Genomic DNA, 16,037 nt, shown 5'->3' on the forward strand with positions numbered 1-16,037 from the left:
CATTTTCTGATGGGGTTGGATATTTTCTTCTTGTCGAGTTTAACCAGTGCCTTATATACCCTTGATATCAACCCCTCATCTGATGGGTATTGGGTGAACATCCTTTCCCATTCTGTAGACTGTCTTTGTATTTTGGTCACTGTATCTTTTGTGGTGCAAAAGCTTCTTAGCTTAATGTAGTCCCATTTGTTTATCGCTGTTTCCTCTTGGTTGGATGACAGAAAAACTGTCATCATTCCTTCAAGATGATAGTTGTGTGTCATCTTTGAAGAAACCATTAGCTTCAATATCGTGGAGGGTTTTACAAACCTTGTATTCAATGTACCTTATGGTTTGTGGTCTGATGTTGACGTCTTTAATCCATTTTGATCTGACATTCGTGCATGGTGTCAGGTAGAGGTCTAAGCCCATTCTTTTGCATGTGGTTGTCCAGTTGTGCCAGCATCATTTGTTAAAGAGGCTTTCCTTGCTCCACTTCACATCTCTTGCTCCCTTATCAAAGATTAGGTGGTCATACATTTGGGGTTGTGTGTAGGGATATTCCTCCCTGTTCCATTGGTCTGCGGCTCTGCCTTTGTTCCAGTACCATGCTATTTTGATTGTTAACGCTTTATAGCAAAGTTTGAGGTTGGGGAGGGTCATACCTCCCATCGTCTTTTTCCCAAGAATTGTCTTAGCAATCCGTGGGCGTTTGTTGTTCCATATGAATTTCAGGATTGCTTGAACCATTTCTTTGAAGAATGTCATGGTTATACATATAGGGATCGCATTGAATCTGTATAATGCCTTTGGGAGTATTGACATTTTGACAGTGTTGATTCTCCCAAACCATGGGCAGCGTATATGTTTCCATTTCCTCACATCCTCTTTTATTTCATGGAGTAGTGCCTTGTAGTTTTCTTTGTAGAGGTCTTTTACTTCCTTAGTTAAGCTGATTCCGAGTACAGCTTTTCTGGGTACAATTGTGAATGGGATTGCTTTTTTCATGTCCCTTTCCTCTGTCTCATTGTTTGCATATAGGAAGGCCATGGATTTTTGGGTATTGATTTTATAGCCTGCAACTTCACTGTACGAGTCTATTGTTTCTAATAGTTTCTTAGTAGAGGATTTAGTCTTCTCTAATATAGTTTCATATCATCTGCAAATAGTGAGAGTTTGATTCCTTCCTTTCCTATCTGGATGCCCTTGATATCTTTTTCTTGCCTAACAGCTATTGCAAGTACTTCCAGTACTATATTGAAGAGAAGTGGTGGGAGTGGACATCCTTGTCTTGTCCCTGATCTTAGAGGAAAGGCCCTTAGTTTTTCCCCATTGAGGATAATGCTTACCATAGGTTTGTGGTAGATGGCTTTGACTATCTTGAGGAAAGTTCTGCTAAAACCCATTTTTGTGAGGATTTTTATCATGAACAGATGTTGGATCTTGTCAAATGCTTTCTCTGCATCTATTGATATGATCATATGGTTTTTATCTTTACTTTTGTTTATATGATGGATTATGTTGATTGATTTCTGGATGTTAAACCATCCTTGCATCCCCGGGTTGAATCCCACTTGCTCATGGTGTATGATATTTTTGATGAGTTGTTGGATCCTATTTGCTAATATTTTGTTGAGGATCTTCACATCGGTGTTCATCAGGGATATTGGTCTATAGTTTTCTTTTTTAGTGGTGTCTTTGTTTTCTTTTGGTATTAGGGAGATATGTGCTTCATAGAAACTATTTGGGAGAGTTCCTGTTTTTTTAATTTCCTGGAAAAGCTTGAGGAGAACTGGCAACAGGTCTTTTTTATATGTTTGGAAGCATTCGCGAGTGAATCCATCTGGGCCTGGGCTTTTGTTTTTGGGGAGAGTTTTGATTACAGTTTCAATTTCCTTGATATTAATGGGTCTATTCAGGTATTCCAAGTGCTCTTTGTTCAGTCTTGGGAGATTGTAGAAGTCAAGGATTTCATCCATTTCTTTTAGTTTCTCTTGTTTCCTGGCATATAGACTTTCAAAGTAGTCTCTGATGATCTTTTGAATTTCATTTTTTTCTTTTGTGATGTCCCCCTTTCCATTCCTGATTCAGTTTATTAGGGTTCTCTCTCTCTCTTTCTTTGTGTGTCTTGCTAGCGGTTTATCAGTCTTGTTTATTTTCTCAAAGAACCAGCTCTTGGTTTTATTGACTTTTCAAATTGTTTTCTGGATTTCCATGTTGTTAATTTCTGCTCTAATTTTTATTATTTCTTTCCTTTGGTCTGGTTTGGGTTCCTTTTTCAGGTCCTTTTCTAAGTCCTTGAGCAGTGAAGTCAAGCTATCTGTGTAGGCCTTTCTTCCTTAATAAAGAATAATTACAGAGCTAAAAATTTTCCCCTTAACACAGCTTTAGCTAAGTCCCATAGGTTTTGGTTGCTGGTATCTTCATTTTCATTTGTTTCGAGGTATCTCTTGATTTCTTCCTTGATTTCCTTCCTGATACATTCACTGTTCAACACTGAGCTGTTTAATTTCCAGGTGTTTGCTTTGATTCTCTGCATCTGTGTGTGGTTAGCTTCTATCTTCAGTGTATCGTGGTCTGAGAAGGTGGTTAATACAATTTCTATTTTTCCGATTCTGTTGAGGCTTTGTGGCCCAGTACATGGTCTATTTTGGAAAATGTTCTGTGTGCACTGGAAAAGAATGTGCATTCTTTCTTTTTGGTGTGTAATGCCCTGTATAGGTCTATTAGGCCTCTCTCTTCTATTTCTTCCTTCAGGGTCAGTATTTCCTTGCTTTTATTCTTATCAATCTATCCAGTGGTGATAAGGCAGTGTGGAAGTCTCTGAATACTATTGTGCTGCTAGCAATGTCCTCCTTAAAATCTGGTAGCACTTGTTTTAAGTATTTAGCTGGTCGCTCATTAGGTGCGTATACGAGTGTGCGTTAAAGAGTTTGATTTCTTCCTATTGTACATATCCCTTGATAAATAGAAAGTGACCTTCGTTGTCCCTTCGTATCTTTTTCAACCAGAAATTTATGTTGTCGGATACTAGTATGGCAATCCAAGGATTTTTGAGGGAGTTGTTTGCTTGCAGGATTTTTTCCATCCTTTTACTTTGAGTCTGTGTTTGCTCTGGCTAGTTCAAGTGTTTTTCTTGTAGGCAGCAGAATGGTGGGTTTTGTTTCCAAATCGTAAGACCATATACAACAATTCCACAGCAACATTATCCTTCAAGTGGATAAGTTAAAGGCTTTTCTGTAATATGTACATTTTCACCACTACTACCTAAGATTTTATTTTATTATGATTCTTAGCTACAAGAAAGCAAGAAAAAGAACTAGAGTGCTAAATGCTTCAAATTATTACTATTCACAAATGGTATGGTATTATAAATCAAGAACTAACATTGTCATCTAAAAACTAGAAGTAAAAAAGTTGATAAGATAAAGTGTCAGGCTACAAAATAAATGTGTACATATTTTACATGCTTATATGTAAACAAAAATATAGAAAAGAAGGAGGAAATAAAAGCAACGATCATGTATCAAACACTCATGAATCTAAAACTAATAGGATCAGTATAATTTGTTTGATAAATTTATTTTTAAATAATGAGAACTGACTATTGACAAAAAATTACTTCATAACATTTTCATGTAAGATTATGAATATTAAGGCTTTCTGATACAATTTAATAGCATGTTCTCCATCACATTTGACGTACTGTTCTACACTACCCCGTTTTACAATTTTCTAATGTAGAACCTCATAATGTAGAGAATTTATGATAATTTATCCTAAGAGTGATATATATTACTGGTATACATGGTATTGGAAAGGTTTCATGTATGCATTTTATTCTTTTGCAGATATTCTTCGCCTGCTCTGGTAGCTTATATCTTCTCCTGGAATTCATGAAAAACCAAAGTTTTGTAACTGAATTTGTCCTCCTGGGACTCTCACAGAATGCAGATGTTCAGAAAATATTATTTGTCGTATTTCTGGTAGTCTACCTTGTAACGGTCAGTGGAAATCTAATGGTTGTGGTGACCATCCTGAACAGTCCAGCACTCCTGGGCACTCCCATGTACTTCTTCCTGGCTTTCCTATCCTTTCTGGACGTGTGCCTCTCCTCTGTCACTGCCCCCAAAATGATTGTTGACCTTCTCTATGAAAAGAAAACCATCTCCTTTGAAGGCTGTATGACGCAGCTCTTTGTTATGCACTTCTTTGGTGGGGCAGAGATAATTGTCCTCACAGCCATGGCCTATGACAGGTATGTGGCCATCTGCAAGCCTTTACACTATTCTTCCATCATGACCTCAAGGCTCTGTGGCATTTTGATTGGAGTAGCCTGGACTGGGGGACTTCTTCATTCCACTATCCAAATTGCCTTTACTTCCCAGCTGCCCTTCTGTGGTCCTAATATCATCGATAATTTCGCATGTGACTTGGTCCCATTACTGCAGCTTGCCTGCACTGATACTTACTTGTTTGGCTTCTTGGTGGTGGCCAACAGCGGATTCATCTGCATCTTAATCTTTTCCCTGTTGCTTGTGTCTTACGGGCTCATCCTGTTTTCTCTGAGAAGTCATAGTTCTGAAGGGCAGAGGAAAGCCCTCTCCACCTGTGGATCTCACATTGCTGTCGTGGTTATGTTGTTTGTCCCGTGTATATTTGAGTATGTACGACCTCCTTTAGCCTTCTCTTTTGATAAAATGGTGGAGATATTCTATACCATGCTAACTCCTCTGTTCAATCCCTTAATTTATACTTTCAGGAATAAGGAGGTGAAGAATGCCATGAGCAACTTGTGTAAAAGATTAATAGTTATGTCTGATAAAAAGTAATTCATTAAGTACAATGAATAAAATTTCTTGTAAAATATAAAATCCTCTTGATTTAAATTTCATGTGGCTGTACTATTTGGAAGAAGGCACTGAAATAGACAACGCAAGAATAAAGGACCCCTAAAAGTGTTTTAATTATCTTGAAATTCACTCCAGAATTCTTAGTTAGAGTCGTAAAAGTTAGAGTTGGATTGAGCCCATGTTTAAAATCCAGTCCTTATAAAGAATTAACATAAATAATTCATGAGTGTTTGCCATGTTTGTTTTAATTAAAATACCTTTGTGAGTTTAGCTAAATATGAGTATGTATTAGGAACTAACCTTCACTTTTCTAAAGATATGATTTTTATATTTAGTTATCTATGGAGTTTTAAAGTTTCAAAATAATCTTTATCATATATCCTTAAAGGAGTCTGACTGAACCTTTTCTGCACTATTTATGTATTCATTGAATGCATTTATCCAATGAAGCTTCCCCAAGGCTGATATTTATAAACCTTTTCTAGATTCAGTATAGAGTTCAATTTCTTCTCAAGAGCATCTTATGTCACATAACATAGTAAATTTGGCCACCAGGACTTTAAGTAAGCTTTGTAAATGTTTTTAATAATAACCTTGTTTGAAAAATTTGAACTATGTGGTATTTTTGTAGAAAAACAGAAAATGGTGTGTAGCTTCCAAGTCTAGTTTCTAAAAGAATTTTGAAAACTAATTTTAATTTTCAAAATACTTTTTTTTATTTGCACCAAAACAATAATACACTAGTTACTTGTCACTTGTCATCTCGTTGCTCATTGATTTGCTCGAGCGGGTGCCAGTTATTTCTCCATTTGTCTCTGTTGCATGCTAATACATAGCCCAATGGCATCTGCTCGCCATTGGAACATGAAGAGTATCAAAACATTTGTTCAGGCTCTTGATGAAGAAGTCCAACCATCTCGTAGAAGTGTGGCCAGGTACTCTTTTGACATTCAGTGTAATTCAATAGGAAATGTCTCTAGTCCAGCAGTTGTTTTCAAATCGCATTCATACTTGATCTTCTGGGCTTGCGCCATCAGGGCATCCACGGATACTTCCGATGCCAGCATATGTGCGTTGAAAGTGCAGACAGTCATTTAGTCCTTCATTTTGACAGCCTAGTTGAGCCATCAGAATTTAGCAGCCTCTCTCTGTTCGTCTTTCTCAACGCTGCCATATTGGGGGCTCTTTCAGGGTCCCAGGAATGAGGCCCATTTTGTTACTGTTTTTGTCTTATTGAATTGCCATGGACAGTCAGGCTTTGCTGGGTGTGTGGATGGGAGGCTTTTGAGGCGACCTCTACTCCCTTACAGGTGCTCCCAGTTTTTTGGTTGACTGGCATGTTGTAACTTACAATCTTCATGCTGATAAAAATGACATACACCTTGCGCATGGATGTGCTGCTCATAGTCCAGGATCACTGCATCACTGTATCACTGTCATCCCATTGTTCATCGACTTACTCGAGCAGGCATCAGTAACCTCTCCATGCGTCCCCAGCCCTGAGATTTTAGCCGCCTCTCCTTACTATTTTAATGAACTGAACATGTTTCAGGATAATTTAGATAATTATATAGATAATTTAGGCTATATTGTATGCACATATCATAAAGCAAAAATAGCAAGGAAATGTTGTACAAGTTTATTTTTTAGTTTAAGATGGAATCTGAAATTTCTAAAATGTCAGCAGACAAAGGCATTAGAGACAATAGAGACAATATAGCAAGAAGAGCACTTGCCTCCCATGCAACTAAATCCAGGTTTGATCCTTGCAAACCAACATGGTCCCTGAGCTCTGGGCAGTCCAGGAGTATTCCCTGTGTCTGAGTCCAGGAAAAACTCTGAAAACAGCTTGGTATGGCCCAACATCCAGATGAAAAACAATTCAACATATCAAAATAAAAATTGACTATTTCAAAAGTGGTGATAGTGTATACTCTGAAGTTCATATTCCTAAATTTTCACAATGTGAAGAAATAATGGCTGAATCCACCATTTAGACGATGTGGTGTTTAACTGAACTGAAACATGCTTATGTCCTAGTACTGCTTTCTGTGCTTATGGCCTGAAATCTTCACTTGATTATTAAATTGAAACATGACATTATCTGGCTCTTCTGGTTGCACATTATCTTCCTATCAATTCACCTCACAATATCTTGTTTTAACATAAAGGTTGATTTAATGGAGATCACCTATGCTTTTTCTAAAATAATGCATGCTGCTCCTGTTCTCGTGACAGTTTAGATCAGTTTTTCCCAAAGGGTCCCATACTGTACTCTATGGGAATGCTTTGGGAAGTACAGGAGGTGGGAAATGGCTGTGCATCTTGACTCTAAGAAGGCTCAGAGACTTCAGCCAAAAAATTCACAGTTTGCCTGAATTATTTTAAAAAGTTTCCCACTTTGTAACATTGCATGTCAAATGATGGATGTTGTATTTGAACCCCTTGAATTTAATAGAACCATAGGCTTATTATTTAACTTGATCACACTCAATTAATCACATACACATTTGCCTCAGAGTCACTTTTCTAAATTTCGATTATATTTACTAGTTTGAAGGATTTGCAAGCAGTAAATGAGTGATATATCAGTCTCTATAGGACTGCATGTGTGAAAAAATTCACACTCAATAAATATTTGTTACTGGAAACAAATATTTGGGGAAGTGGTTGAAAAAACGAATTTAATAATAAAATATTTTTTTAAAGATCAAAGGATCATTTTATTTATTTGTTTGTTTGTTTATTTATTTTTGCTTTTTTGGGTTACACTCAGCTTCGCTCTGCACTCAGGAATTACTCATGTCAGTGCTTGAGGGACCATATGGGATGCCGAGGATTGAACCCGGGTCAGTTGCAGGCAAGGAAAATGCCCTACCCACTGTACTATCACTCTGGCCCCCATCTTTTTTCTTTTTTAAAAATTTTCACATTAAATATAAATTACAAATGAAGCAAGTGCGTCATATTTGTGTTAATTTTCTGTTAGCTCTCATTCTTTATAAAGCTCTCCTTAACCAGACATCTAAATAAATCTCCTTCCACTCTAGTCTTTTAGACATCAGACAATGTGTAAAGAATACTAAAGTAAGAACATTGTGACTCAATTGATGCATCCAATTACAGAAGTTGGACTTAATATTTTAAGACACAGTCCTATCAAAGAGCACAAGGAAGGAAACCAAGGGTGAAAAGTGGCTTCTAACAGTTTTTCAATTTCAAAATTGCATTTCATGTCTTAAATGCATATGATGTCAAAATAACTTTATGTTTGTGACTCAAGTTCATAATATTTATTCAAATGCAATAACCTTATGTGTTTTGTGTTAGTTGTTTATCTCCGGTAACAGTAACTCAATCTGCAGAAAAACAGAAAATAAAGCAATCGTTAATCAAAGGAGGTAGAAATACAAATTTCTTAAGAATCTCATTAACATAAAGATCAAAGTTGAAATATTTAGGTAAACCAATGAGCTGTTGTGAGTAATGAAGAGATCTAGAATCTGAATAGACGATAACTGTACTTCATTGGCATTTTGAATATTGATGGTCAATCTGTTCATTTGCTAGGAATTCTTAACTTCTAGACCCCATATTTATGTTGCACTATCATGTAAAATTCTTTATAACAGGAATAAAGGGATAGTACTGTGTGTAAGTAGCTGCCTTGCACACTGCCAAGCTGTGTTTTGTCCTTACTATCACATGTGATTCCCATGCCCTGGCCTGGAGTCTTCCCTTAGCACCATAAATGTGATGTGATATATATATATATGTGTATATATATATATATGTATATATATATTATATATAAATTTTCTTCACCATATAGTTTTTAATTCAAATCTACTCATAAGAATTATTATTGTATCACTGCATCATTTTCATCCCCTTGTTGATCGATTTGCTTGAGCAGACGCCAGTAGCATCTCCTTTCATCCCTGTCGCATGCTAGTGTTGCCTGATGGCTTACTGGGGGCTCATTGAATGTCAGAGGAATGAGGACCATCATTGTTACTGATATTGGCATATCGTGTATGGCATGGATTGCTTGTCAGGCTCTGCAAATAATATTATGCTCAGAAATTTCTGAGATATAAAATAGTATACTGAATAATATTGTAGCATACTGAATAATATCGAATCATTAAAATGATTGTCAGAATACGAAGAAATCAAGCCAATGAAAAATTGACACGGGGTGAGATGTATAATTTGAATTTTTGTGATTTCAGCAAGGATTAAAAATTGGGACATAGCACTTAAAACTATCAGTATTGTTTTTCATGGTTCTGAATTGACTAGAATCACAAGCCTGTTATTCAATTGTGCAGATGAAAACTAGTCATAAACTTTTCTGAATCTAGATTATATTTAGGAATTTTTTATTATAGTTACAAGTTCCGAGGCTTTGAAAACACAAATGAAATAGCATATCTATGTCAAAAAATGCATTTGTGACATTATAAACAATCATTAATAAGTGGTATATGAAAATAAATATTTTGGGAGTGTGTTTGGAGTTACTGGTGTTAGAATAGAAGCATGCCTTGCTTTGTCTTAGCTCTCCATTAGCACTTTATTTATTCTTTCTATAGCTATCTTTTATCAGGTATCAGAAAGGCTTTTTTCACTCAGGTGTTTGAGATTTGAGGGGCTATCTAAAAACTACTAATTAGGTGCACACAGAATCAAATACTTTTCATAGTTCATAGACTATTGATATAAAACATAGCATTGAGTATTTCACTAAAAGTCTAGTTGACTTGAAAAAGTGATGTTTGTTAAAAGAGTTCTTCATTTAAGAAGAAAAAGTCCAATAAATTTTATAACTGTTATTGATATTGCAAATTTGATATTTGGTATTTCTGACACAGGGTCAGATGTGTAATTTGTATTTTTGTGATTTCAGGAAGGATTAAAAATTGTGATATAGTTCTTAAAACTATGAGTATTATTTTTCATGCTCCAGAATGGACTAGAATCACATAAAAATTGTTGACCTTTCTGTCCGCAATTGAACAGATATGTTTCAATGGAGGTAGTCTGAGATGCTTTTGTATTGGTTGCACTAGTTTTGTCTTATTCTTTAAATAAACTCAGTCAGCATGAAGTCATAAATTTTAATAATGCATTTGTAAAAGTATTAGAAAAGGGGCTTGAGGAATAGCACAGCGGCTAGGGCGTTTGCCTTGCAAACAGGTGACCCGGGTTCAATTCTCATCATCCCATATGGTCACCTGAGCACTGTCAGGAGTAATTCCTTGAGTGCATGAGCAAGGAGTAACCCTTGTGCATCGCCGGGTGTGATCCAAAAAGAAATATATATATATATATATAAATATTAGAAAAACAGAGAGGAGAATTTAAAACTTACATCAATGTTAGTACATCAAATTTCTCAATATTCAGATAAACCCACACAACTCTACTTTGAGTAGAGAGACGGATCAGAGAAGAGAATATAATTCCCAGATTATGATGAAAAGTACAAAGTACAGTGTTTAGGTAGATAGACAAATAAATAAACCTTTATTATGGTAAACAGTAATATTGAATCATATTTACAATGGGTTTAAGGAACATTCGACAGGGAAGAAAATAATGGAGTTTTATTATATTCTTTTAGAATGACTCACACCTGGTTTGTTCAGGAGCTTTCCTGCATTTCTCCTCAGGGATCACTCCCAGTACGGGGGGGCCAGGTGGTGCCTCAAATTCAGACTCCTGCACGCACTACAGTCTGTTGAGATGTCACTATGCTCCAAGCCACACTAATTCCTTAAATCTACTACAAATTTTCCTATAATTTTGAAAATTGCACCCACTTAAAGGTGAAAACTGAAATTTGTACTAAGAGTCATTACATTATTAAAAAAGTATTTTGTTGCCACAATCATCAGAAAGAAATTCTTGGCTGTGGGGTTACCATGGAGGTCAATTACAAGGTCAGAGCCCCAAGAGATCCCTGAGTCTAGAGATAATGGCCAAGAGGAGCACTAGGACACACACAGCGCTTTCAGGAGTTGAAATGGGAACAAAAGACTGTAGAATTTTCTATGGCAATCTGGATTGGAATACGCTTCTTCCTAGAGGAGTATGTAGGGCTACATTGATATCACTGTGAATTTTGAGGATAGGAACCTTAGATATAAGAAGTAACATTTTGTATAAAGTTTCCAATAATTAAACCATTCATTATAAAATTGTACAGTATGTTAGCATGTTAGTTCCAAGCACTTAAACTAATTATTCTGGATAGAAAACAAGATGAGGGCTGGAGTGATAGTGCAGCAATTAGGGGTTTCCTTTGCACTTTGCAACACTGGGTTTGGTCCACAGAATTTCATAGGATCCCCTGAGCCCTGACAGGAATAATTCCTGAGCAAATAGCCAGAAAAAAGTTCTGAGCACCACTGAGTGTGGCCCCCAAATAAAAGCAGAATAAAATGAAAAAAAAGTAGAAGATTGTAGTTAAATCTGATCTCCTTCTCTTGAGCTTTTTGAGGATGAGAAATATGAATGATGTGTTAACAATTGTATTTAAGAATATATTATTCTTGGGGCTGGAGTGATAGCACAGCGGGTATGGCGTATGCCTTGCACGCGGCCGACCCGGGTTCGATTCCCAGTGTCCCATATGGTCCCCTGAGCGCCGCCAGGGATGACTCCTGAGTGCAGATCCAAGAGTAACCCCTGTGCAGAGCCAGGTGTGACCCAAAAAGCAAAAAAAAAAAAAAAGAATATATTATTCTTCGGCAGCATTAAAATTTCAAATATCTTCTGACTGTAGATTAATCATCAGTATATGAAAATTTATATTAATTTCTGATGAATATCTTCCAATATTACCAAAACAAATTTGTCAAATTATGAGAGAATAATTTCCTTTTCTTTCTCAATAAAATATCCTGTTGTATTCACAGATCCTTATCTTTTCATATAACATCTCTATTCCTGTTCTAGAGTTCAGTACCAGGTGTGGACAATCATCCCCCACCAAGAATAAACCCAAGGTCGGGAGAGTCCTCTGGGTATCAATAAAACAGTGAAATTAAATAATGTTGATAACTGATTTTTATTTACATTAAAATTCTGAATAATCATGTCCATTATGTTTCTCAGGTAGGCAGTATTCCTAAATAGTGCCTGCACAATTAGTTCCAGAACCATCTATAATTCATCACCAGCTAACAAAGCATGCCTGCTGCTTGGCTCTATGAATGATCACGCCTCTGCTATTAATGCTCTTTCTCTTTATGATATTTTTCAATGAAATTAATATAAAAATGAATGCTATCTTTCTTGAAAAAAAATGAGTGACACCTTCAAATCCAGGGGATTCAGGGTACTAGTAATTATCTTAACATTATTAAGACTTTTGCAAATCTTACATGATTTTTAAGCTCTGTATCTGCCTATATCCAAATTATTATATGTTTTTCATAAATAAGTGACTAGAAAATATATTAAAAGCTGTAGTCATGATGAAACATAAGTTACAAATAAATTCATTTTCATTTTCTCTGAGTCCCTAGCTTTGGGATGTATTGACGTTATCTCTTTTGGAAATACATTTGTTTTAGCATGTATTTTCTTATTTTTTCTCAGAAGATAATTTTATAAAAGTTATTCTAATTAAAAGAATTGCAAAATTAGAATATGTAGACCTGAAACTTTAAGTCATTTGCTCCATGAAATAATAGAAATGCATAGAGGAGACTAGTTTAGAAGATAGGTGTGTTTGAATCTGATGCTCTCAATTAAATCAAAAGCAGCTAATAGCATAAAGCTTTATTAGCATTGTTTTATTTGACCATTATACTTGATATTCATGAGATGATGAAAGCACAATTTTGATAATAAGTATACCCTTACTTATATATTAAATATAGAAGATGTGTATTCTAATATCCATATAAATGTAACACCTCTTGCTGTGTCTGTTAACACAATCATTCTTAGATGCTGTTTGAGTCTATGGAAAATGAAGTGTTTTAGTAATTTTCTGGACAAGCAAAGGGAAAGTTTTCCAGGGTTGTAAGTCAGAGAGGATGGCAAACTCTATTGGTTAAGGGCATTCTATCGTAGGTAACATTTTGCATATTCTAATTATGGATAATGAATGGAAATCATGCTCACATTAATTCTGTGTTATGCACTCACAAGCTATCTATGAAAACTATATTTCACAAGATATTCTATTAATTTGAAATAGATGTTTCTCTGGAGATTCTGCTCGATAAAGGTGAACAGCTCTTATATTTTATTTTTAATTCAAATTTGATTTTTGGCTTTGGGACCACACTTGATGGTGCTCAGGGCTTATACATGGTTCTGTACTGAGGGACCATATTGGAAGTGCACCAGGATTATATGTAATGCCAGACAGACAGGTTAGTCCAGTGCAAAGCAAGTGTCCTACCTGCTGCACTATCTCTCTGGAACCAATTTTTTTTCTTTTACAGAATAAGTTTTCTCTAGTAAAGAGAGGATAATAAGATAAAACAGAGACTGTTTATAGGTGATTCTGATAGAATAATGGCTCTTACTGGCATCATTGAATTTAAAATTTGCATGGTAATGATACATATTTTTAATTAATTCTATACTTTACTTTAAATAATTAGTAACAATCAACACATGAATATTCGTTGTGGTAAATGTATACTAATAAAACAGCATTTTCCTAGGGGTTGTGCTCTTTTAAAAACATAAATAAGTCATCTTAAATACTCTATATAATTTAATATTCACAAAATTAGTGAGAAAAGTATGAGTTTTAAAATACTTTGAATTTGATGCATTTTTCCTATTTTATTTGTAGATAAGTTATACTGCTTATCAAAGATGTCAAAAATGGTTCCTTTCATACTCTAATACAATGCTTAACACAACTAATGAATAATTGTTCCTCAAAACTGAAAATCAGATGTGAATTCTAATCTTTAATTTTCTATTCTCTTTTTAAAAAGGATTTATTGAGGTAGTATGGGTGACAATAGTTTCTATAGTATTGTTTGTTTCTAATAATGCTATTTAAACCACTCTACCACCATGGTTTCATTAACCCTCCACTGTCCCATCTCCCTCGCACCCTTGATGAGAAGATTTAGGCAGGATACAATTGATATATTAAAACCCTTAACAATATGCAAGTTGAAGAAATCATAAAGACCATAATCAACAATCCTGTGCAACATTATGCTTCATGGGGATAAGTTAAAGGCTTTCCAGTAATATGTACATTTGCACCACTACTACCTAAGATTTTTTTATTGATTCTTAACTACAAGAAGGCAAGAAAAATAGCTAAAGTGCTAAATGCTTCAAATTATTACTATTGACAAATGATATGGTATTGTAAATCAAGAACTCACAATGTCATCAAAACAGTAGAAGTAAAAAGTTGATAAAATAAAGTATCAGGCTACAAATTAAGTGTGTATGTATGTTGCATGCTTATATGTGAATAAAATATAGAAAAGAAGGAGGAAATAAAAAGAATGATCATGTATCAAACACTCATAAATCAAAAAACTAAAAGGATCACTCTTTATAATTCATTAGATAAATTAAATTTTAAATAATTAGAATTGACTATTGACAAAAATATTACTTCTTAACATTTTCACATAAGATTGTGAAAATTAAGGCTTTCTGATACAAGTTAATAGCATGTTCTCCATCACATATGACAAACTGTTTTACACCACCTCGTTTTACAATTTTCTAATGTTGCACCTCATAATGTAGAGAATTTATGATAATTTACCCAAGAATGAAATATATTGTTGGTATACATGTTATTGAAAGATGTGCTGTGTGCATTTTATTCTTTTGCAGATACTATACGCCTGCTCTGGTAGCTTAGATCTTCTCCTGGGAATTCATGAAAAACCAAAGTTTTGTAACGGAATTTGTCCTCCTGGGACTCTCACAGAATCCAGATGTTCAGAAAATAATATTTGTTATATTTCTGTTTGTCTACATTGCAACGGTCGGTGGCAACCTGCTGATTGTGGTGACCATCCTGAGCAGTCCACAGCTCTTGAGCTCCCCCATGTACTTCTTCCTGGCTTTCCTGTCCTTCCTGGATGTGTGCCTCTCCTCTGTCACTGCCCCCAAAATGATTGCTGACCTTCTCTATGAAAAGAAAACCATCTCCTTTGGAGGCTGTATGACCCAGCTCTTTTTTGAACACTTTTTTGGTGGGGCAGAGATGATCGTCCTCACAGTCATGGCCTATGACAGATATGTGGCCATCTGCAAGCCTTTACACTATTCTACCATTATGACCTCAAGGCTCTGCGACATTTTGATTGTTGTGGCCTGGACTGGGGGACTTCTTCATTCGACTATCCAAATTGCCTTTACTTCCCAGCTGCCCTTCTGTGGTCCCAATATCATTGATCATTTCGCGTGCGACTTGTTCCCATTACTGAAACTGGCCTGCACTGATACTTACGTGTTTGGTCTCTTAGTGGTGGCCAACAGCGGATTCATCTGCATCCTAATCTTTTCCCTGTTGCTTGTGTCTTATGGGGTCATCTTGTTCTCTCTGAGAAGTCACAGCACTGAAGGACAGAGGAAAGCCCTCTCCACCTGTGGCTCTCACATTGCTGTTGTGGTTATGTTGTTTGTCCCGTGTATAATTGAGTACACACGACCTCCATCTGCTTTCTCTTTTGATAAAATGGTGGGGTTATTCTACGCCACGCTAACTCCTCTGTTCAATCCCTTAATTTATACTTTCAGGAATAAGGAGGTGAAAAATGCTATGACCAGATTGTGGCAAAGATTAATGGTTCTGTCTGACAAAAGGTAACTTATTAAGTACAGAAAATAAAGTTTCTTCTAAAATATAAAATCCTCTGGTTGTAAACTTCATGTAGCTGTTTATTTGGAAGAAGGCAATGAAACAGACAACGCAAGTATAAAGGGTTAGTGGAAGTGTTTTCATTATCTTCAAAATCACTTCAGATTTCTTATTAAAAGTTAGAACTGAATTGCACCCATATTTAAAATGAAGTCATTAGAATAATTAACATAAAGTATTCTTCAGCGGTTTGCCATCTGTGTTATAATTAAAATTCCTTTGTGAGTTTGGCTAAATATCATTAAGTATTAGGAACTAAACTTAACTTTAAAAAATTTTTTTTTTAATTTTTGGGTCACAACCAGCAATGCACAGGGATTACTCCT

General features: G+C 35.5%; 2 protein-coding genes across 2 annotated transcripts; both read left to right on the plus strand.

The window, feature by feature from the left end:
- Positions 1-3,872: 3,872 nt before the first annotated feature.
- LOC129405800 (olfactory receptor 4C15-like) lies at positions 3,873-4,811 on the plus strand. The gene has a single exon (XM_055143328.1). The coding sequence runs from the start codon at positions 3,876-3,878 to the stop codon at positions 4,809-4,811; it is 936 nt and encodes a 311-aa protein (XP_054999303.1). The 5' UTR covers positions 3,873-3,875.
- A 9,913-nt stretch (positions 4,812-14,724) lies between these two features.
- On the plus strand, positions 14,725-15,660 carry LOC101544760 (olfactory receptor 4C15-like). The gene has a single exon (XM_004622115.2). The coding sequence runs from the start codon at positions 14,725-14,727 to the stop codon at positions 15,658-15,660; it is 936 nt and encodes a 311-aa protein (XP_004622172.2).
- The last annotated feature ends 377 nt before the right edge of the window (positions 15,661-16,037 follow it).

Source organism: Sorex araneus, chromosome 6 (assembly GCF_027595985.1).
Source record: "Sorex araneus isolate mSorAra2 chromosome 6, mSorAra2.pri, whole genome shotgun sequence".
In the NCBI taxonomy this organism is placed as follows: domain Eukaryota; kingdom Metazoa; phylum Chordata; class Mammalia; order Eulipotyphla; family Soricidae; genus Sorex; species Sorex araneus.